The 21,964-nt window shown below is 36.1% G+C and overlaps 1 protein-coding gene and 1 pseudogene across 3 annotated transcripts in view; one reads left to right on the top strand and one right to left on the bottom strand.

Moving 5' to 3' along the window:
* Positions 1 to 21,964, top strand: part of KLHL28 (kelch like family member 28) — a 34,709-nt gene that overhangs the window by 6,599 nt on the left and 6,146 nt on the right. For all 3 annotated transcript variants that reach the window (XR_006718948.2, XM_010967017.3, XM_010967018.3), the window contains exons 2-3: positions 10,058 to 10,956; positions 19,702 to 20,145. Coding sequence is in view for 2 of the 3 variants with exons in the window: in XM_010967017.3 (XP_010965319.1) it covers positions 10,058 to 10,956; positions 19,702 to 20,145 (1,343 nt within the window). In the remaining variant the exon portion in view is untranslated. The remainder of the gene's footprint in view (positions 1 to 10,057; positions 10,957 to 19,701; positions 20,146 to 21,964) is intronic.
* On the bottom strand, positions 15,893 to 16,448 carry LOC105078456 (large ribosomal subunit protein eL29 pseudogene; annotated as a pseudogene).

A 21,964-nucleotide genomic window follows, 5' to 3' on the forward strand; every position in this document is an offset into this window, starting at 1 on the left:
TTTTGCTTTATAACTTTGTAAAATACTTTCCTAATTCTACAGTCAAATCTGTAAAATGGGATATATTCAAAGATGTCTGGCTTCTGTCTCTAACCCCTCCACTCTGTTGTCTCTCTCCTCTGCTAGGTAACCTTTTAAAAAATATATATCATTTAATATTTCCTTTTTTGAAAAACAACCTAGGTAGGTATGTATATTTGTCACTTCCCCTTTCTTAGACAAATAGTGACATACTATACACACACTTCTTTTCCTTGCTTGGATCAGGGAGATCCCTGCAGAGTAGTATATACAGAGATTCCTCATTCCTATTCCCAGCTGCATAGTACTCTGTTATGTGGATGTGCCATAGTGTTTTTTCAACCATTCTTTTGTTGGTGGTGTTTTAAAGTTTTTGGTCAGTTGCTTCTTGGTCTCTCAAATATGTAAGTAGAAAGCATAAGGTATTATTCTTTTGCTTTTACAAGGAGACCTGCAGTTATTAGCCTTATGCATTTGCCTTTATATATATATTTGCCATTGTATTTTTTGGATAAATTCTTAGAAGGGTCAAAGAGTAAATGCAAATATTATTTTGCTAAATTTTCAAGATTTACCTCCAGAGGTCTTAGATCATTCAGCATTCCTACAAGAATGTGTGAGTGTGCCTGTTTCTCACAGCCTCACCAAGAGTGTATTGTCAGGAGAGAATTGTTAACACCATATACTTTTCATTCATTTCATTATAAGTGAAGTTGAGCAATGTTTTATGTACTTAAGAACCATTTGTATTTTTTTAACCAGCTATTCATTTCTTTAGCCTGTTTTTTCTATAGGGCTAGAGTATTTTAGGAATGTGTTATATATTGCTGATACATCTTTTTTATATATTGTAAATATTTTTTCAATCTCATTTATATTTTTCCTTTGCTTATGATTTCTTTAGCTATCCAAAGTTTTTTAATGTAGTCAACTTGATTTGTCTTTTCACTTATTGCCTCTGAGTTTTGTATCATATTTTAGTAGGAAGCTTACCTAATCTCAAATTATGGAGGAATTTACTCAATTTTATTCTAATGCTTGTATGATTTCATTTTTTACATTTATATCTTTGATCCATTAGGAATTTACCCTGGTGTAGGTATTTGGAAGGAATCTAATTTTATCTATTTTCACTCAGCTATTCAGTTCTCCCAACGTGTTTATTTAAAAGTCCCTCTTTTCTTCACTCTAAGATGCTGCTGTTATTATAAACTAAGTTTGCATTTGTTAAATTATCTATTTCTGTATTTTCTATTCTTCTTCATTGATTTGTTTCTCCAAACCAAACATTCTGTTTAATCCACAATTTTACAAATGAGAAGGTTCAAGTTTAGAATAAGTATTTTGCCCAAAGCCTACAACTATTTAGTAGTCAAATGTAAACTTGAACCCACTCATCTCTCTGGCCCTGAAATTCACACTTTTACTCACTATTCTTTCCTGTTCTCCATGGTACTTGCCATTCATTCTGCACAAAGTTGTTACTGAGATAGATGAAACTGTCAATGTAAAACTGACAAAGCTTACGTTTTGAACATTATAAATTATTGCTTCTTTGAGTTATTTTTAGCCATTTTGGGGTAAATGAGAACCAAATATAGTCACAGTTGTAATTCATAATTCTGAAAGAGTTACAGTTATAATTTGCAGTAATTTTTAAGCAATTACACTTGTGCTAAAAATATTTCAATTGGTTCTCAAACATCTGCGTGCGTAAGAATTCTAATGCATTCGTAAGACACTGGTTGCTTTACCTTCCTCTCTCTGTAGTTTCTAATTCCTTAGATGTGTGGTGCGCTCAAGAATTTGCATTTCTTAAAAAAAAAAAAGAATTTATGTCCTAAGTGATGCTGATGCCTGTGGTGTAAGGATCATACTTTGGGAACCACTGTTTTAAAGCTCTCTCTTTTTGAAGTTAAATTTCTGTCAATTTCTCTTAGGTCAGACTTCTTGAGAAAGGAAAGGAGTCAAATTTAAAAATTTTAAGAATGATGTTATGGCAAACCTCCAATGTAATTCATTTTTAAGTTCCCTATTTTTACCTTGCCCTTTTAAAGTTCTTAGTTCCAATTGTTTTGTTTATACTTTTAGACTATAACCTCTTAAACTTCGTTCTCATTGGCTCCTAGAGGGAGTGAACATCATGTTATTTGTATCCAGTACAATGATAGGAGTGTGTTTGGGTGTTCTTTTGCAAACTCATCTTTACCAGTACCCTTCCTTTGAATGGTTTTTAAAACGAATCATTTTTACTATTTTGAGGGGAAATAGGAAAATGAGAGAACAGAGAAATACTATGGAGGGTCTAAGTGTAGGGAAACAGCTTCATCTTGGCATTCTGGTGTCCTTGCATGTGTCCACATAGGCAAAAGCTTGGACCGTGGGACCGAAGCTTATCTGAGTCTTGGAACAACTTGTGATTCTCCTGGAGCACTGGGGGATGGAGGTCTTTAAGGAGCTGCTCCAAGGCCATCTCCCATCTGCCTCTCTGTCACTCCAGAGTCTGTTGTGGGAGTTTCTCTTCACCTCCCTGGTGTGATGAGATAGGAGACTTTCGTGTCACCCTCCCCACAGAATAGAGCTGCAGAATATGAAACTGCTGCCGCCATCTAGTTTGGGTTCTTCTCAACTTGTACTGCTGCCATCCAGTCCCTTTTGTTTTGGTATGCGGGACAAGGATCCAGGGACCTTAGTCTTTGGCTTATTCTTCTTTCACTATAAGAAATAAACTTTAAATTTTAAAGTGGCTCGCAGTATCTTTTCTGGTCAGATTAGGCTTTGGCCTTGCCCTGTTTGTATTTGTTTATTTGATAATCAGTAAGCTTTGTTCCTTTTTTGTAAGTTTAAAAGGGAGTTATGTGGGTTTTACTGGCAAAAAACAAGTCTTTTTAAGGATGATAATGATAATAGTAAGTAATACTAAATAACACCTAACAGTTATTGAGTGCCTATGTGTACCATTTTGTCTGTGTTTTACAGATGAGAAAACTGAGACTTCTTTAAAGATTACTTTCCCAAGGTCACGTAGCTGTTAAATACTACGGACAATATTGTAACCCTAGGAGCCTGTTTCCAGAGCCCAGTCTCTCAAAGTTATACATATCCTGAATATGTGTCATGTATACACAAGTGTGGGGTGGTGCGTGTGTGTGTTTATGTATCCTGTGTGTATGTACATATGTGTATATGTATATTTATAAATCACTATTGTATTATGCTTTCACATCATGTTAATAGTAATTTACCAGTCTTGAATTGGATATACAAAAGTTAGCTTAATATAAGGATCTATCACTATATGATTTCTATTTATGCTAAAACTGCTTCTAACCAATAGCATATTAACTTGATTTGAGAATCAATTCCACAATACTTTGTGTAGCCCAGGATGTCAGTGGTACAAAGTGGATTTCTTACCCAGTAGTGAGTAGTAAGAGATAGTACAACGTAGAAAGCAGAATACCTCTTAAGCAGACAACTTAAAAAATGCACTAGTAATTAGATAACTTGCTAATAAATAAGATAGTATTTATCACAAGCTTACTAAGTGATAGGCACTATTGTAAGCACTTTATATGTATAAACTCATTTAATCTTCAAATTCTTGTTTATTATTGAGTAACTTTCACCTTGTAGTTTTTGACATAACTCTCAGATTTCCTTTTTTTTCCTCCTGGACTCAACACCTGTAAGACATGAGTTAAGTTTCTTCTCTTCATCAGGTGTTATACTTTTTTTAGATCCCTTTTAAGAGATGGTACTCCAAATCTGTATTCCAGATGTGGTCTGACATTTGCAGACCCAAGTGAGAATGTCTCCCCTCTAGTTCTGTGATTTATAGTTCTGTTGATGCTCCTTAAATCTCCACAAGCTTAGTGGACTAAAGTAGTACTAAAACTGAAATCCCTAAGCCCTTTAAACACAGCCTACAGATGAGTCTTTGTTCTCTTATTCTATACTTGTACAGTTGTTTTGGAATCCAGTATAGAATCTTAACATTTATTCCTCATAAATTTCTTCTTCTTAGATGTCAGGTCTATTTGGATCTATGTTCTGTTGGCTAATGTTTCTGCTGTCTTCTGCAGCTTCGTATCATCTGCAGAGCTGAAGGGCCTGCCCCCAGTATCCTCATCCTGGTCTTATAACATACCTCTAGAAACCTCCCTCCAGGTAGACCTCATTCCATTAAGGAGTATACTCTGGTGTGGTTGTTCAACCAGTTGCTAATTTAGCTAACTGAAGTAGCGTATATTTTTTGGTTTTGTTCTCAAAATCATGAAAGAATTGTAAAATTCCTTACAGACATCTAATTAAACATCATTTGTTTTCCTAATCTGCAGGTCTTCTAAATACATCAAAAAAAGAAACAAGATTAGTCTGTGACATGTCTTGTTAATCCATCCATTGTAGTCTTAGAGTTCACTAAATCCTCTTCTAAGTATTCATAAAGCAAATCTTTAATAATTTGTTTTAGAATGTTATCTGAAATTAAAATTAACCTTACCAGAATGTTGGTAGAATTTACTGTCTTATTTTTGAAAACAGTCTTTTTCCAGTTTTGTGGCACTGGCAGTGGTTTAAGGATCTCATTCGCAAATTCTTTTAAATATCTTGGAACATAATCATTTGGTCTGGGAGAGATGTGAACTATAAATTAGCTAGGCCTCCTTTTTTTTCTTAATTTTTTTTTAAAGACTATTTTTTTTAGAGCAGTTTTACAAGACAGGTACAGAGACAGGTACAGAGGTTTCCCATATATACCCCTCCCCAGTACCTCCATAGCCTCCCCCATTATCAACTTCCCCAGCAGGATGGTGTATTTGTTATAATTGATGAACCTATATTGACACATCATTATCACCCAAAGTCTTTAATTTACCTTAGGGTTCCCTCTTGGTTTTGTACATCCTGTGGGTTAGAACAAATCTGTAATGACATGTTTTCGGTCATTATAGTATCACATAGAGTAATTTCACTGCCCCTAAAAATCCTGTGTGCTTTGCTTATTCATCCTCCCTTCCCAACCCCTGGCAACCACTGATAATTTTACTGTCTCCATAGTTTTTTGCCTTTTCCAGAATGTCATATAATTGGAATCTTGCAGTACAAAGCCTTTTCAGATTGGCTTCTTTTGCTTGGTAAGACATTTTCTCCATGTCTTTTCATAGCTTGACCGCTCATTTCTTTTAGCACTGAGTATTATTACACGGTCTTCATGTACCATGGTTTATTTATCCATTCACCTACTGAAGCATATCTTGGTTACTTCCAAGTCTTGGCACTTAAGAATAAGGCTGCTGTAAACATCCATGTTCAGGTTTTTGTTTGGGCATAAGTTTTCAATCCATTTGGGTAAATACCAAGGAAGGCAATTAATTGCAGGATTGTATGGTAAGGGTGTGTTTAGTTTTATAAGAAGCTACCAAAGGGTCTTCCAAAGTGACTGTATCATTTTGCATTCCCACCAGCCATGAATGAAAGTTCCCTTTGCCCCACATCTTCTCCAACATTTTGTGTTCTCAGTGTTCTGGATTTTGACCCTTCTAATAGGTGTGTGGTAGGATTTCATTGTTGCTTTAATGTCGGCAGTTGCCTGATGACATGATCTTGAATGTCTTTTCATCTGCTTCTTTACCATATGTATATCTTCTCTGGTGAGGTATCTGTTAAGCTCTTTAATCCATTTTTAATCAGGGTGTTTACTCTCTTATTGTTGAATTTTTAGAGTTGTTTATTTTGAATAACAGTTCTTTATCAGTTGTGCTTTTTGCAAATATTTTCTCCCAGTGTGTAGTTTGTCTTCTCATCCTCTTAACATTGTGTTTCCCAGATCAGAAGTTTTGTTTTGTTTTGTTTTGTTTTGCTTTACTTTGCTCTTTTTAGTGACATCCAACTTAGCATTCTTTCTTGTATGGATTGTGCCTTTGGTGTCATATCTGAAACATCATTGCCATACCCAAGGTCATCTAGAATTTTCTCCTATGTTATCTTCTGAGTGTTTTAAGGTTTTGCAATTTACATTTAGGTCTGATCCATTTTGAATTAATTTTTGTTAAGGATGTGTCTGGATTTTTTTTTTAACTTGGGGATATCCAGTTGTTTCAACATCATTTGTTGAAAAGACTATCTTTTCTTCATTGTATTGCCTTTCCTGCTTTGTTAAAGGTCAGTTGACTGTATGTGGGTCTGTTTGTAGGCTCTCTTTTCTGTTCCATTGGTCTGTTTCTTCTTTCATTGCTGCCACACTGTTTTGAAGTTGGGTAGAGTCAGTTGTTCAACTTTGTTCTTCTTTTTCAATATTGAGTTACCTATTCTGTGTCTTTTGCCTCTCCCTGTAAACTTTAGAGTCAGTTTGCAGTATCCACAAAGTAACTTGCTGGAATTTTGTTTGGGATTGCATTGAATCTATAGTGCAAGTCAGGAAGAACTGACACCTTGGTAATATTGAGTCTTATATTTCTCCATTTATTTAGTTAGTTCTTTCATTTCTTTTATTAGAATTGTATAGTTTTCCTCATACAGATCTTGCACTTTATTTTTAATGAAAGTACCGGGGATTGTACTCAGGACCTCATGCATGCTAATCATATGCTCTACCACTGAGCTATTCCCCTCCCTTAATCTGGTACATATTTTGTTAGATTTATAGCTAAACATTTCATTTTTTTGGTGTTAATGTAATGGTAATATGCTTTTAATTTCAAATTTTGCGTATTCATTGCTGTTGTATAGGAAAGTGACTGACTTTTGTATATTAATCTTGTATCTTGCAAACTTTCTAAAATTGCTGCTTAGTTCCAGTGTTTTTATTTTTTCTTTCTTTTTTTTTTCCCCAATGTTTTTGATTTTCTACATAGACAATCATGTCATCTACCAACAAAGACAGTTTTCTTTCTTTCTTTCCAATCAGTGTGCCTTCTATTTTCCTTTCTCATCCCATTGTATTAGCTGGGTGTTCTTTTTCAGTTCCTTCTCTTATTTTCTATATCATTCACCTTTCCTGTTTGTTTGTTCACTTTTCAGTCTGAATAACATTCTCCTTTTTAAATCAGACAAATGAGAGTTGAGAGTGCTATGTTTCATGAAACAGCACATATAATTAATTGCATGTAAAGAAATTGAGTACTTAAATATTTATAGACTTTCAGGTAAAGTTAATTTTCATCCAGCCTTTTGAGAGTTTGAATAGGATGAAAAGATGAGAGAGGGGACAGGTTGTAGACAAAATCTGGCATATGGTAAGAAATATTTATAGAGAGCTAGAGTAATTACGTGAGCTTTATTGGAGTGAAAGATCATTATGCAAAGAGTAGGAATTAGTGAAAGTTTGGATCATTAGAGGAGAACAAGACTTAAGTGCTGTATTTGTAGCACCTCAAGTTGTGTGGAAATTTACACTAAAAAATCATTTTCATGTAACCTTCTGAGATAGATGAGAGGTATTCTTATTTTATGGATGGAAAAAATTAATACTTAGGTTAAGAAGTGGACCAGTTCCATATAACAGAATGTTATCCAGTTAGGACTAAAACTCGTTATCTTGTATTTCCAAGGTCCTTGTTCTTCACTGATACTCTTACATTCCTGTTGCCCAACCATAGTACCCTGTACTTGTAACTCTTATAGTTTATTATCTTTTCATGTGCATTATCTGATTTGATTCTCAAAAACCTTATGAGGTATATATAGTTCAGGTATTATTATGATCTCATTTTACAGATAAGGAAAATGAAGATAAGAGAAGGTAAAGTTAAGGATGTAAAGCAAGAATATGAAGGTGAATATGTGTGTGTGTGTGTGTGTGTGAATATATTGGGACATTGTGCTGTACACCAGAAATTGACACATTGTAACTGACTACTTCAATTTAAAAAGTAAAATAATTTTTTAAAAGGATGCTTTCTTAATTCTATCACTTATTTTCTATATCTACTTGCCTTTCCTATTCATTTTTCTCTTTTCAGTCTAAATATTAACTTTTTCCATTAAACTGAGGCTGAAAGAAGTTATGTAGGGTTAAAAGGTCAGCACTTTTAACACAAGGTAGGTAGAAAGAACAGATTCAGACTGAAACTTATTTCTTCTGGTTGCTGTTTTCTTACCAATAATTCTGTTCTGGAACAGAGTACCTACCGGAATACCACAAGTTTTTTGACACTTGTTCATACCTTGATTAAGAATTATTCTGGTAGATGTGTGCAGGATTATTTGAAGAGATCGGAGGTGGAGGTTGGTGGTATCAGCTGTGATGTGGCCATGTTAACATAATTTGTTAATAGACTTAAAATTCATATGAAACAAGTGTGAAATGATGACATTCCTGATGAAGGTGAAGGTTTTAATACTGAGATGTTCCCACTTTTAAAATGCACAGGATGAAGTGTTTTACTCTCAATCCTACCAACATTTATATTATTTAATAGTGTTCAGAATGTTTTGATTTACTTGATAATACTTAAAAATTGGAACCAAATCTATCTTTTTTTATTATCCCCATAACTTGTGTTTAAGGTATGAGTGAGACGGGAAGAAAACAATTCATATTGTGTAGATGTTTTATGTTCCTTTTATCTGTTCTAAATAGCTGCTGTGAGCCATTCTGAAGTGTTCACACATTAACTTCTTGGGGCTACTGTAACAAATTACTGCAAACTCCATTGCTTAAAACAACAGAACTTTATTCTCCCAGTCATGGAGCCAGAAGTATAATGGGGCTGAAATTAAGGTGTTGGCAGGGCTGTGCTTCCTCTCTAGGGGACAGTGTGTTCCTTGCCTCTTCCAGCTTCTAGTGGCTGCCGGTGTTAACTGTTTGTGGCTGCATCATACCAATCTCTGCCTCTCACCTCTCTTCTCCTGTCTGTTTCAAATCCCTTTCCACCTTCTTATAAGGTACATGTGATTGCACTCAAGGCCCACTTAGATATTCCAAATAATCTTCCTGTCTCAAATCCTTAATCGTATTTGTAGAGTCTTTTTTTTTTTCACCGTGTAAAATACCATTTAAAGGTTCCAGGGATTAGGATGTTGGTGTCTTTTGGGGGAGAAGTCATTTAGCCGACCACAGTCCTTATTGCCTCTTACCTTTCTTCTGTTTTTCTTTCTCATCTGTCTTCTCTCCTATTTTTATTCTTTTTCATCTTCCAGAAGCACTAAGTGTCAAGCAGACTGAGTGGGTATGATCTAAACTTATCAAGAACTGAGTTGATATGATCTAGGTCAGTAAGCGAGCCTTATTGCCCTCCCTATAGAACACCAGATTGTGTTCTCACTCATCTTTTGTTGTCATTGAATTAGTTGACAGTAATGGTATCTTTGTTAAATTCAGCACCTTTTATCAAAATAATGAATCCTTGGGTAAAGTATGTGAGTTAACATGAAATTTCTTTGTGCGTAAAGCATCTGTGGATTAGATTGGCAAGCTTTGATATCATTATTGAGAAAATAGCCAAACAGCTACTAGCATTGTTTCAAGACTAATTTTCCTATAAGGGAGTTTTTTTCTCCCCTTCACATTTGTATTTTGTTTCAGTGATAGCTCAGACTTGAATTTAATGAAAGGAAATAGAAATGTTGGCCGAGTTCTCTTGGCAAAAGTTCACTGTCAAGAGACTTTTATGGTTTGGGACATATTACATAACCTTTGGGCCTTTGTTTCCTGATATCTATAATAAAGAAGTTTTTTTTTTAATTGAAAAATAGTTAATTTACAATGTTGTGTCAATTTCTGGTGTATAGCATAGTGTTTCAGTCATACATATACATACATATATTCGTTTTCATATTCTTTTCCATTATAGGTTACTACAAGATATTGAATATAGTTCCCTGTGCCATACAGAAGAAACTTATTGTTAATAAAGGAGTTGAATGATTGTTAATATCCCTTCTAACTCTGAAAGCTTCTGTCTAGTATAAAGTATTTAAAACCCATCAAACAAGCAAATAAAGAAGTCTCATTTAGTTTATGCTGTTTGAAAAAGGAATCATTGGTAAGATTATTTTGAAATAACCGTTCATGCTTTTTGTTTTTCTGTAGATGGACCACACATCCCCGACCTACATGCTTGCTAACTTAAGCCACTTACATTCTGAGCAACTTCTGCAGGGCTTAAATCTTCTTCGTCAACATCACGAACTCTGTGACATCATTCTTCGAGTAGGTGATGTTAAAATCCATGCTCACAAAGTGGTACTTGCCAGCATCAGCCCATATTTCAAAGCCATGTTCACTGGAAACCTTTCCGAAAAAGAGAACAGTGAGGTTGAGTTTCAGTGCATTGATGAAACTGCTCTCCAGGCCATTGTGGAATATGCCTATACTGGGACTGTTTTTATTTCGCAGGACACAGTTGAATCTCTCCTTCCAGCAGCAAACCTACTCCAGATAAAACTTGTCCTGAAAGAATGTTGTGCATTTCTTGAAAGCCAGCTTGATCCTGGTAATTGTATTGGAATTTCTCGTTTTGCAGAGACGTATGGTTGTCATGACCTTTATTTGGCAGCCACTAAATACATATGCCAGAATTTTGAAGCTGTGTGCCAGACTGAAGAGTTTTTTGAGCTTACACACGCTGATTTGGATGAAATTGTTTCCAATGACTGTTTGAATGTAGCTACCGAAGAGACTGTTTTTTATGCACTTGAGTCTTGGATCAAGTATGATGTCCAAGAACGCCAGAAGTACTTAGCACAGCTACTTAACAGTGTGCGACTACCATTGCTGAGTGTTAAGTTCCTTACTAGATTGTATGAAGCAAATCATCTTATTCGTGATGATCGCACTTGTAAACATCTTTTGAATGAAGCTCTGAAGTACCACTTTATGCCTGAACACAGACTCTCTCATCAGACAGTCTTGATGACACGGCCTCGCTGTGCTCCCAAAGTACTTTGTGCAGTAGGAGGAAAATCTGGACTGTTTGCCTGTTTGGATAGGTAAATAGAAGGCTTTTAAAGGATTGATAATAATAGATTTTATACTTTCTAAATTTGCTAATTTTTTATATTTTGAAAAGTTTGATTCTTCTGTTTACATTCTTTATTTGTTTCTTTTTATTTTTTCTCTTCTTCCCAAAACACTTACCCGATTATTTTAGTCACAGTGTCATCCATTTCCTACAACACTCTCAATTATTAACACCCTTCCTCCCTCCCAGTGCACAAATCTTACCTATCCTGGTTACTCATGAACTTTTCTGCCATTTTTTGCCTTTTTTTTTTCCTTTGTGAAATCATTTACATCTTTATTTGAGGCAGACCAGGTCAGAGGGAATTTATTATTGCTAGCTATATCAGAAGATGCCAAAGAGGAGAACCAGGAATCTGTGATGAGGGCAGACTGGGACAAGATTGTGTTTGAATGAATGCAATTCATCAGAATAACCTAACCAAGGAAGTAAAGTTGAATACTGATACAAATCATGGACTTCCCCTGCAATTTATTTTCTTCAGCATAAATACTGTGTAATAACAATAGTAAGAAGTACTCTTTTCTAATAATTTAGGGTTTGGAGTTAATCAGACTTTTTCTGTAAAGAGCCAGATAGTAAATATTTTGAACTTTGTGGCCATGTGCTCTCTGTTGTAACTACTCAACTCTACGTTGCAGTGAGAGCAGCCATAGACAATATGTAAACTAATGACATGGCTGGGTTGCAGGAAAGCTGTATTTACAAAAGTAGCTGGTGGGCAGAATCTGGCCCATAGCCATAATTGACTTAGAGCATTCTACAGGTAGCTTTTATACATTGAAAATATAGCTGGATGTTACCTTTGCTTTTCCCTTAAATGGGATCGCTTTATGAAAACTTTTGTCTTTAATATATTTCTTTAATATTGTGGATTTCTCTCTGGACATTTCCAAACATTTGGTAGACTGTGTTTCCCCCCTCCAATAGGAGGAAACTGTTGATATTTTATCGACTGATATATTCTGTATCTTTTAAAAAGTCTCAGTGTATATTTTAATTGTGTTCAAAAACTAGCATTGTTGAGATTGGGCTACAGGCAGAACATTAGTTATGGTAACTACATAAATTGATTGTTTACTCTTATTCTTAAAGGTATTGATTATTGGCATGAAGGAAATCATATTAGTCAAATACGACAAAAAGTCCAAATATGAATTTACACTATAAATATTGAGCAGTTGCCTCTTGGTTTCTCAGGTATTAAAATTAACAAATTATTTTTTTCTTTTTTTTAATTGAAGTATTGTCGATTTACAGTATTGTGTTAATTTCTGGTGTACAGCATAGTAATTCATTTATACATACATACATTTCTTTTCATATTTTTCATTATAGGCTGTTACAAGGTATTGAATATAGTTCCCTGTGCTATACAGGAGGACCTTGTTGTTTATCTATTTTATATATAGTAGTTAGTATCTGCAAATCCTTAACTCCCAGTTTATCCCCCCACCCCCTTTCCCCCCTTGGTAACCATAGGTTTGTTTTCTGTGTCTGTGAGTCTGTTTTGTAAATAAGTTCATTTGTGTACTTTTTTTTTTTTTTTTTTTTTTAGATTCCACATATAAGTGATATCTTATGATGTTTTTCTTTCTCTTTCTGGCTTACTTCACTGAGTATGACGATCTCCAGGTCCATCCATGTTGCTGCAAATGGCATTATTTTATTCTTTTTTATGGCTGGGTAGTATTCCATTGTGTGTGTGTGTGTGTGTGTGTGTGTGTGTGTGTGTGTGTGTGTATAATCAAAACTTTTTTATCCAGTCATCTTATTGATGGACATTTAGGTTGCTTTGATATCTTGGCTATTAACAATCATAAATTATTGAAGAGTCATAAAAACTGTTCATATCTTTAAGCTTATTAATCTTTCATCTTAGAATCTATCCTAAGAAAAAAAATTTTAGTGTTATTTGCACAAAGCAGTTTATTCTAATATTATTTATAACTATGGAAAAATTATTGAATCAACCTGAATATTCTGTTTATTTCTGCAAAAAATATTAAATAGCTGTGCATCAGACACATTATGCTAGATAATTGATCTTCAACAAGTTCATAATTTAGTAAATTACACAACTCTATAAATACATAATTATAACACAGTGTTACTGCAGTGATAAAGGTAATTCTGTGGAAGTTTTAAGGAGAGAAATTTATCCCATTTGGGGGATTTAGGGAAGATACTGTGGAGAAGTTAAGGTCCAAGCTGAATGTTGAAGGCTAAGTAAAGAGCCAGGCAAAAACGATGGGAATGTCACAGGAAGTGCATGAAGACACAGTGGCATGATAGTGTATAGGTGTGCAGGAAACAAAGCTGTTTGGTAATTAACAGTATAAAGTTCTAACCAGCAGGTGGCAGGCAGTGGTTATTATGGGCCAAATCAAAGAAGGTATTGTGTGCCATGATGAAGAGAATATTTGTATTATGCGGGTTGAAAAACTATTTAAGGAGGACAGTGGAATTATCAAGTTTGTATGTTAGGTCATTCTTGGTTGCATTATGGAGAAAGATCAAGGATATAACAGTTAGTATCAGAGTGACTAAGAAAGAGGTTATAAAAGTACAGGCAAGAGATTATAAGGTCCTGAATTAGGGTAGAAGTAGTAAAGGTAACGAATGGGGCATTAATTTAAGAAATGTTTTAAGAGAGCAGATTGACAAGATTTGGTTGAAAGAATTATGGGGATATGGTGAGAGGGAAGAGTCAAAGAGGAGTGAGATTTCTTGGTTAAATATTGGATGAGTGGTTATACTGAGAGAGAATATGGCAGGAGGAATCATTTTAAAGGGGGAATAATGTGTTTAGTTTTGGACATACTGGATTTGAAGTCCTTATAAAATATCCAAATGGAGGATGTCCTACTACTAGCTGGATATGATTGTGAAGCCTAAAGAAGAGATCAGGACTGGAAATTTGAAAGTTACCATCATATAGTATGATTTAGAGGTATAGATTAAAACCATGACATCCTCTGGACTTCTGGATCAGTTTACTTATCCCTCCTTTCTGTCCAGTGAGAACATATAGAAGGGAAAAGGGATTGATTTATAAATGAACTTTTGGGAAATACTAATATTTGAGATGAAGGCAGTAGGAACAATCTTAAGGTAGGAGATTCAAGAAAGAATAGTGTCATGAAAGCCAAGGAATTTAAATATGTCAAGAAAGGAGTGTGATTAACAATGTAAAATGCAGTGGAGAGGTCCTGATAGGTAAGGATAGAAAGAAAGGTGGCTGCTAGACTTGGCAGTAATGGAGATCATCAGTGACTTTTGGTGGAGTAATTTCAGCAGAGTTATAGTAATGCTATAGACAGATTACAGTGGGTTGAGAAGTGTGTAAAAAAGTAAGGAAATAGACTGTGAAGACTGTTCTTTTAAGAAACTTGTCTGAGATGAGAAGGAGAGAGAGATAAGGCAGAAACAGAGTCAAGGGAAGTTTTTGTTTTTATTTTGTTTTTAGGGAGACTTAAGTATGTTTCTTACCAGATACCAGTAAAGAGGGAGAGGGTAAAGATATAGGATAGAGGAATGGTCTTGATGGAGCAAGGTTTTAGAGGAAATAGAGGATGGTATCAAAAGCAAGGGTAGAAGGTTTTGAATAGGAACAAGAGGGACTCTTCATGCCCCAAGACCAGAATATGAGGCTAGGTTTGCTAGAGGAGGAAAGAGTAGGAGCAGAAGTTTAAGATAGATCCTACCCAATAGCCTCAGTTTTTTCCTTTAACTAGAAGAGTTCTGCTGGCGAGGGAAGTGGGAATTGAGTAGGTGGAAACTGAAGGAAACTTGGGAAGCTCTGACAGTAATATTGTTTCTGTTTACACATACAGAACCATAAGGATGGCAGTATACTGGAAGCAATGTTGAATAACTGTGCAAATACATGAAATGTGAAATGGGCTTTTAGCCGTACCATTCATGGCACCATCTCAATGCCATAAACTACAAATCTAATTTCAAGAAAGAATCTCATTACAGCTGATTATCCATTTGCTCTTAAAGAACACAAGGACTAATGACTTTATACATACCTTCTTCTCTGTTTACTTAAATCATTTTCAGAAATCCATGACTTCTAGGAAGTCCATCATCATAACTGAACTCTTACTATAATTGAGAGGTTTTTTTCTCACACCTACCAATTCTCCAGCACTAACTGGGTGTCCAGTAATTCAGTTCAGTTATGTCACTATGTAGAGTTAGCTCAGACCCCACAGATTAAGGGCTCAGTTCCACAAGGACTATCCCCACTTCTGATGCTAGCCACAAATGGGGTGCCCAGGCTACCCACATTTCTGTCTGGGGGACTACAAATTCAGGGGTTCCCACAACACTCCCTCAGGTTTGATAATATGCTAGAATAACTGACAGAGCTCAGGAAAGTGCTTTGCTTACTGTTACCCATTTATTACAAAGGAACAACCAAATGGAAGAGATGCATCAGGCAAGGTGCGAGGGGCCCTCTCTATATCTCAGTATGTTCACCAGCCTGGAAACTCTCCAAACCCCATTTTTTAGGGATCTTTAGGGAGATTCCATTACGTAGACATAGTTGATTAAATTATTGGTTGATGGTAATTGAGCTCAACCTCCAGCCCACTGATCACATGGTTGATGCTTCTGGCTACCAGCCCCTATCCTGAAGCTATCCCAGGGCCCACCAATATTCACTCTATTAGCATAAACTTAGGTGTGGTTGAGCATAAGGAGCTCATTGTGAATGATGAAAGACATTCCTATCAGGAAATTCCAAAGAGTTTAAGAGCTCTGTGCTAGAACCCTGGTACAAAAACCAAGTATATTTCTTACTATGCCATTATTGTATGACCCTATCTATCATATAATTTAATCTAATTGCCCAGCCTTTTTAAAAAACTATTTTTTTCCCCTGCCTCAGGTTTATTTGTACAAACAGCACAGGTAGACATGAGCCCCATGCAGACAGCAGCCCAGGGATCACACTAGTCCTTATATCCTCACATCAATAGATGAAAGCCTCTACTCTGGAGCCTTTGTGGGGGCCTGGGCGCCTTTGGGAGCCTGAGCCTGAGCCTGAGCTGGAGCTGCAGCTGCGGCCTTGGTTTGAGCCTTGGCCTTGGCCTTTGGCTGACAGAGCCTGAGACCCTTGGCGATGCGGGCACAAGCACGTTTCCCGAGCTTGGGGTGAGCAAGTCGACTGAGCTCGTGCCTGCTGCCCTTTGGAATCTTGGGCTTGACCTCCTTGGGCTTTCCGAGAACCTTGACAGCCTCGGCACGTGCACTCGTGGCCTTGGCGTTGTTGGCCTGCATCTTCTTCAGGCCCTTCTTGTGCTTCTGTGCAAAGCGCATGTTCCTCAGGAACTTGGGGTCCACCTCCTTAAGAGATTCATATCGCTGTGATCGGGGTTTTTTGATGCTGTTTCTATGCCATTTTCGGTACTGGTTGTGTGTGGTGTGGTTTTTTGACTTGGCCATGCCTGCACCGGAGCCGGGAGATCCTGAATCGCCTTGAACCGAAAGAGAAAGAGCAAAAAACTATTATTTTTTAAACTGAAGTGTAATCAGTTACAGTGTATCAATTTCTGGTGTACAGCATAATGTCCCAGTCATACATACATTCATTTTTGTATTCTTTTTCATTAAAGGATATTACAAGATACTGAATATAGTTCCCTGTGCTGTACAGAAGCAAATATTTTTAACTATTTTTATATATAGTAGTTAATATTTGCAAATTTTTTTTTGACTCCTCAAATCTATCTGCCACATCCTCTAGAACTCACGTTCTACCATAAGAAAAATTCCCTTGTGGGGAAGGTAATAAGCTCAGTAGTAGAGCTCTTAGCATGCACGAGGTCCTGAGTTCAATTCCTGGTACCTCTATCAAAAAAAGAAAAAAAAATTCCCTTTATCCTCAACTTTTTGTTCTAATGAAATAGGGCTGATGCTTAAGGATACTGTTTTTGCTAAAGCACTCTCAAAACTGTTTTTTTTTTTTTCCCATGCCTATGTATCACAGGTGCTGAGGGTTGGGTAAGTGTTCTTACTCCTCACAGCCACTTCAAAATTTTTTCATCTCCCCTCCCTCAGAAATCTTACTTCAAGCGTTTGCTGTCAGGCTACATCACTTGATACTCTTCCTTGTTGCCATGATCTGCTGTCCCTTTAGTAACTTTATTTAAGATACTTTCTTTCTCATCGTTCTACATAAACAGTCACTCTTACTGGTTTCAGCATCCAAGTAGTATTATCCACAATTATCCAACACCTTCGCCTCTCTCCTTGATCTCACTTGTAACACTTTTCTGCCTTACTTTAAGCACCTTTTCTCATGATCGTACCGTCAATCTTGTCATTACCGATGACTCAACACTTTCAAAATCTGGTCCCAGACGTTCCATTCCCTGACCACCACCTCCTTTCGTATGGGCTTCTTTATTTCAGTGTGCCCACTCAATCATTCTTTATTCCTTTGAATACTTTTAATCCTTTGGCCCTATAATTATTCAGTAAAACTTAATACCTACCAACCACCACGTGTCCTCACCTTCACTCTGCACTCAGCTCCAGTTCCAGAAACATCACTGTCATCACTCCTTTGAATACACCCATGGCCCCCTTGCCCTTCTTTGCTTCAGTCACACTCATGTAAGTCAGTTCAGCTCTCCGTCTCTGCCATTGCTACCTCTAAGCAGTGGGATGTGGTAGAGAACACATGTACCCATCTTAACTGGTCTCACTTGGGCCCTCAGTGCTCCCAGCACCCCTAACCTTTCCTTAATCAATTTGCTCTTTCACTTCCTTGGAGGACTGTTTCACACCTTCGATTCTCTCCATAAAAACATCCAAAGCCCCTTACCCTCACCTTCCAACTCTTAGCTGATGACCTTGTCTCTTCATTTGCTGAAAAGATAGAAGCAATCAGAAAACAACAACTTCATCTTCCCATCACCAAATCTACCCAGTTATTTCTAAGACCAACCCCTCCACTTCTCCACTCACTCACTAGCTTCCATTCTTTTGACTCTGCACAAGGTCTCTACTCCTGCAGTTATCTTGTCTCTCCTGTATCTTGTCACCTTCTGCCACTCTACTGCATCATTGTCATCAGCATGCAGACATGTCCTGGTTTAAACTTTCACATTAAATTAGTAGTACCTGAACTGCATGGTCTTCCTTTGCTCATCTTTATAGCTGCCTCCTTTATCTATTTTACTTTTTAGAGTAAAATCATTGGAAAAGTTGTCTGTACCCCCTGTTTTCACTTCCTCATCTCCTATTCTTCTCTTGAACCACTACAGTCAAGACTTGTCCCTACCACCTCACTGAAACTGCTGTCATTAAAGTCAAATATTTCCCTCATGTATTGTTCTCATTGGAACAAATTCATGTTTGTAAAACAAGCAGTACCTAGGCTTTCAGTAACTATTGAGTGAATGAATGTATGTTGATCATACTGGATCAAGAGTGTAAATTTTTATGCTATTGCATTATTAAGTTTGGGGACATTGGCTACTTTTTCCCAACTTTTGTTGATAGTAAAATTTGTATACATGCAAGGAACCATATATAATATGCATGCAGGGTATAAGGAATAGATACTCAAGTACCTATCAACCAGCTTAAGAAGTAGACTATTAACAATACCTTTAAAGTTCCCTTGTGGCCGTCCTTGATGCCATCTCCTTCCTTCCCCCAGAAGAAACCATTATTCTGAATTTTTAATGTATTATTCCCTTACTTTTTGTTGAAAATTTGCCACATATTATATGGCCCAATATATAGCTAGGTTTTATACATTTTTATATAAATGCAGTAATACCATATGTGTTCTTCAAAGATATATTTTCTCCTTGAGCAGTAAGTTTATGAAATTCATCTGTGAGATTGCATGAGAAAGTAGTTCATTTAGTTTCATTGGTGTATGGCATTATAGTATATGGGCATAATACAGTATTTTCTCTCTACGATGAATATGTTAACTATAAAAATTAATGGAAATGTTTCACGTATACAGAAAAGTGCACAAATCCCAAGTGTATACAGCTCAATGAATTATCACAAAGTAAACATTACAAACAATTTCAAGAAAAGAACATGAGCAACACCCAGAAACTACCCTTGAGGTCCCTCCCTGTCCCCCTGATAGGTAACCACTGTCCTCATGTCTAATCTAGAGATCAGAGAGGTTTTTGAACTTGATAGAAATGAGACTATACAGAATATATTCTTTTGAATTTGATTTTTTCCCCCTCAACATTGCATGTGTAAGGTTCGTCCCTGTTGCATGTAGTTGTAGTTTGTTCATTTCCATTTCTGTGTAGTTTTTTCTTATATGATATGCACAATTTATCCATCTTATGGTTGATGAAAAATTCAGATTGTTTCCAGTTTTTGACTATTAACAAATTATGCTACTAGTGAACATTGTTATACATATACATATGTGTGCATTTCTCTTGACTGCATGTCTAGGAATAGAATTGCCCAGTCATAGGGTGGATACATCATATCTTATTTATCTATTCCCCTTTTGATAGATAATAGGTCATGCTGCTGTGAATATTTCTGTATTTGTGTTCTTTTGCAAAACTGACTGCATTCAATGGAGTAGATACACAGGAATTAAACTGCTGAATCAGAGCACATGTGTATCTTCAGTTTTACCAGATACTGTTTATGAACCATTTTGATTTTTTAAATTTGATTTCTTCTGCTTATTCTATAGTGTGGAGATGTACTTTCCTAAGAATGACTCTTGGATTGGTTTGGCACCCCTAAACATTCCTCGCTATGAATTTGGAATATGCGTTTTAGACCAAAAAGTGTATGTTATAGGTGGCATTGAAACTAATGTGCGTCCTGGCCTCACTATCAGAAAACATGAAAATTCAGTAGAATGCTGGAATCCTGATACAAATACCTGGACTTCTCTTGAGAGAATGAATGAGAGCCGAAGTACCCTTGGAGTAGTAGTACTTGCAGGAGAACTTTATGCTTTAGGTGGTTATGATGGACAGTCTTATTTACAATCTGTAGAGAAGTATATTCCCAAGATAAGAAAATGGGAACCTGTGGCACCAATGACTACGACAAGAAGTTGTTTTGCCGCAGCCGTGTTGGATGGAATGATATATGCCATCGGTGGGTATGGTCCTGCCCACATGAACAGGTATTTAACTTAATCAAGTTGTAGACGCTTGTAGAGTTTTAAAAGTATCATTAACAATGATTTCTGGGTTGTTTTTTTTTAACAACTTGTGTATGTGAATGAACTTCCCTTTTTAATTTTTGAAGTAACTTTGATAGGCATTTGGGAAACTTAATCTGCTCCACAAATGTAATTGTTTCACGTGGGAGTTTAATACAAACCTAAGAATCAGATCTCACCTATTAAATTTTACATTCATTTTTTCAGTATAAATGGACTAGATTTTAAAATTCAGAAACCTGAAAGTATGGTGGAATTGGACAACTTTAGATTTTGGATGGAGTGTGTGTGTATGTGTGTATAAATATGTACATGTGTCATGCTTGCTTTGGCAGCACATATACTGAAAATGTATGTGTGTGAATGATCTGTTTTATTACATTGCTTAATAGAATTAAAAAGTAAAAATGTAATTTCTGTATGCTTACCTAATATTACGATGCATCATAAACTTTAAGCCTTATTTAAATCTTCCTTCCTGGATCCTTATTCTATAATCACATATGTATCATTATGTATCTGAGCTGTGCTGGAGTTTAAATCTGAGATTTCTGTATTTGTAGTATTCTCTGAATAAAGGAGAAATATGTATAAGAAAAAATAAAAGCATAGAATGACAGCTTATATGGAAAATTAATCATAATTCTGAACCTTTGTTGAAAGTTGCTGTTCTAAAGAGTTTATCTCTAATTGTATCTTCCCTCTAATAATGGTATGTATTTTATTGGTTGTGAGCATTTTAATGAAAGAGTTTATAATGGTTTGTTAACAGACTGAGACAGTAATGAACAGCATTTCATCTATAAATTTTTATTTCTGTGCAGGCTAAATTACTCCCCATTTTTATTACTCTCTTAGTTAAAGGAAAAGTATTTGGGGCCCTGACATGCATTTCTATTCTTTGAGAAACTGCTAGCAGAAATTTATAAGATAAAAGGTGAAGTAATTTAATTTTGAGGTAATACTCTTGACGTTTAAGTTCTTGCTACAGTTTACCACTGGACCCTTCTTGTCCAGTGATTTTGTGCTAGTTTTTTATCCTGGTATCCTTTCAAAAATCTTTATAGTTTAGTCTTCTAGTCCAGTTTACAGTCTAGTCCCTATTCTGAACTCCAGAATTATGTTCCTGACTTTCACATGCTTTAGGCTTTCTTGAGAAGTTAGTAACAGAACAGCTCAACAAACTTGCCTTTGTTACCCCTTCAGGGCAAAGCTTAGGCTTAAAGGCCTTTTCCAGAGAAGCTTTTCTGGAAATTCTGATTTTATTTGGATTTCCATAATGCAGCTTGGAAATGCCAAGGGTTCTCTGGAATAAAGATTTGATTTAAATCCCTGAATTCTCCTAAATCACTCTGTGATTATTATGATTAGCCAATTTGTGTTACGAAATCTGCAGCGTTTGCTTTGCAGTAAGCCACCGTGAATTCACCTTGAAGAAAAAATTCCTCTCTTTCCTTCTCTTCCTTCATCTTCTCTTTTCCTTAGCTGCGTGGAAGATCCTTTGTATCTTTAGGAAACATCTATATTCAGCTTGTGATTTTCAAAAGCCTTTCACATGCATACTCATTTGACCTTATTCTTACATGAATCCTTGAGGTTGTAGTATCCCCATGTTTGCAGGTGAGAGGAAGTGACTTATCTGGGATTACACAAATCCAAACTGGCAGGGCTAGGCTTTATTTGGCTCTAGGTATGCACTATTAGTACTTAATCAGATCTTCTGATTCTGAATGTTCTGTTCCCTTAAGACATCTCGCTGCTTGTGAAGCATAGTGGAGTA

Source organism: Camelus bactrianus, chromosome 6, assembly GCF_048773025.1.
Source record: "Camelus bactrianus isolate YW-2024 breed Bactrian camel chromosome 6, ASM4877302v1, whole genome shotgun sequence".
NCBI classification, from domain to species: Eukaryota; Metazoa; Chordata; class Mammalia; order Artiodactyla; family Camelidae; genus Camelus; species Camelus bactrianus.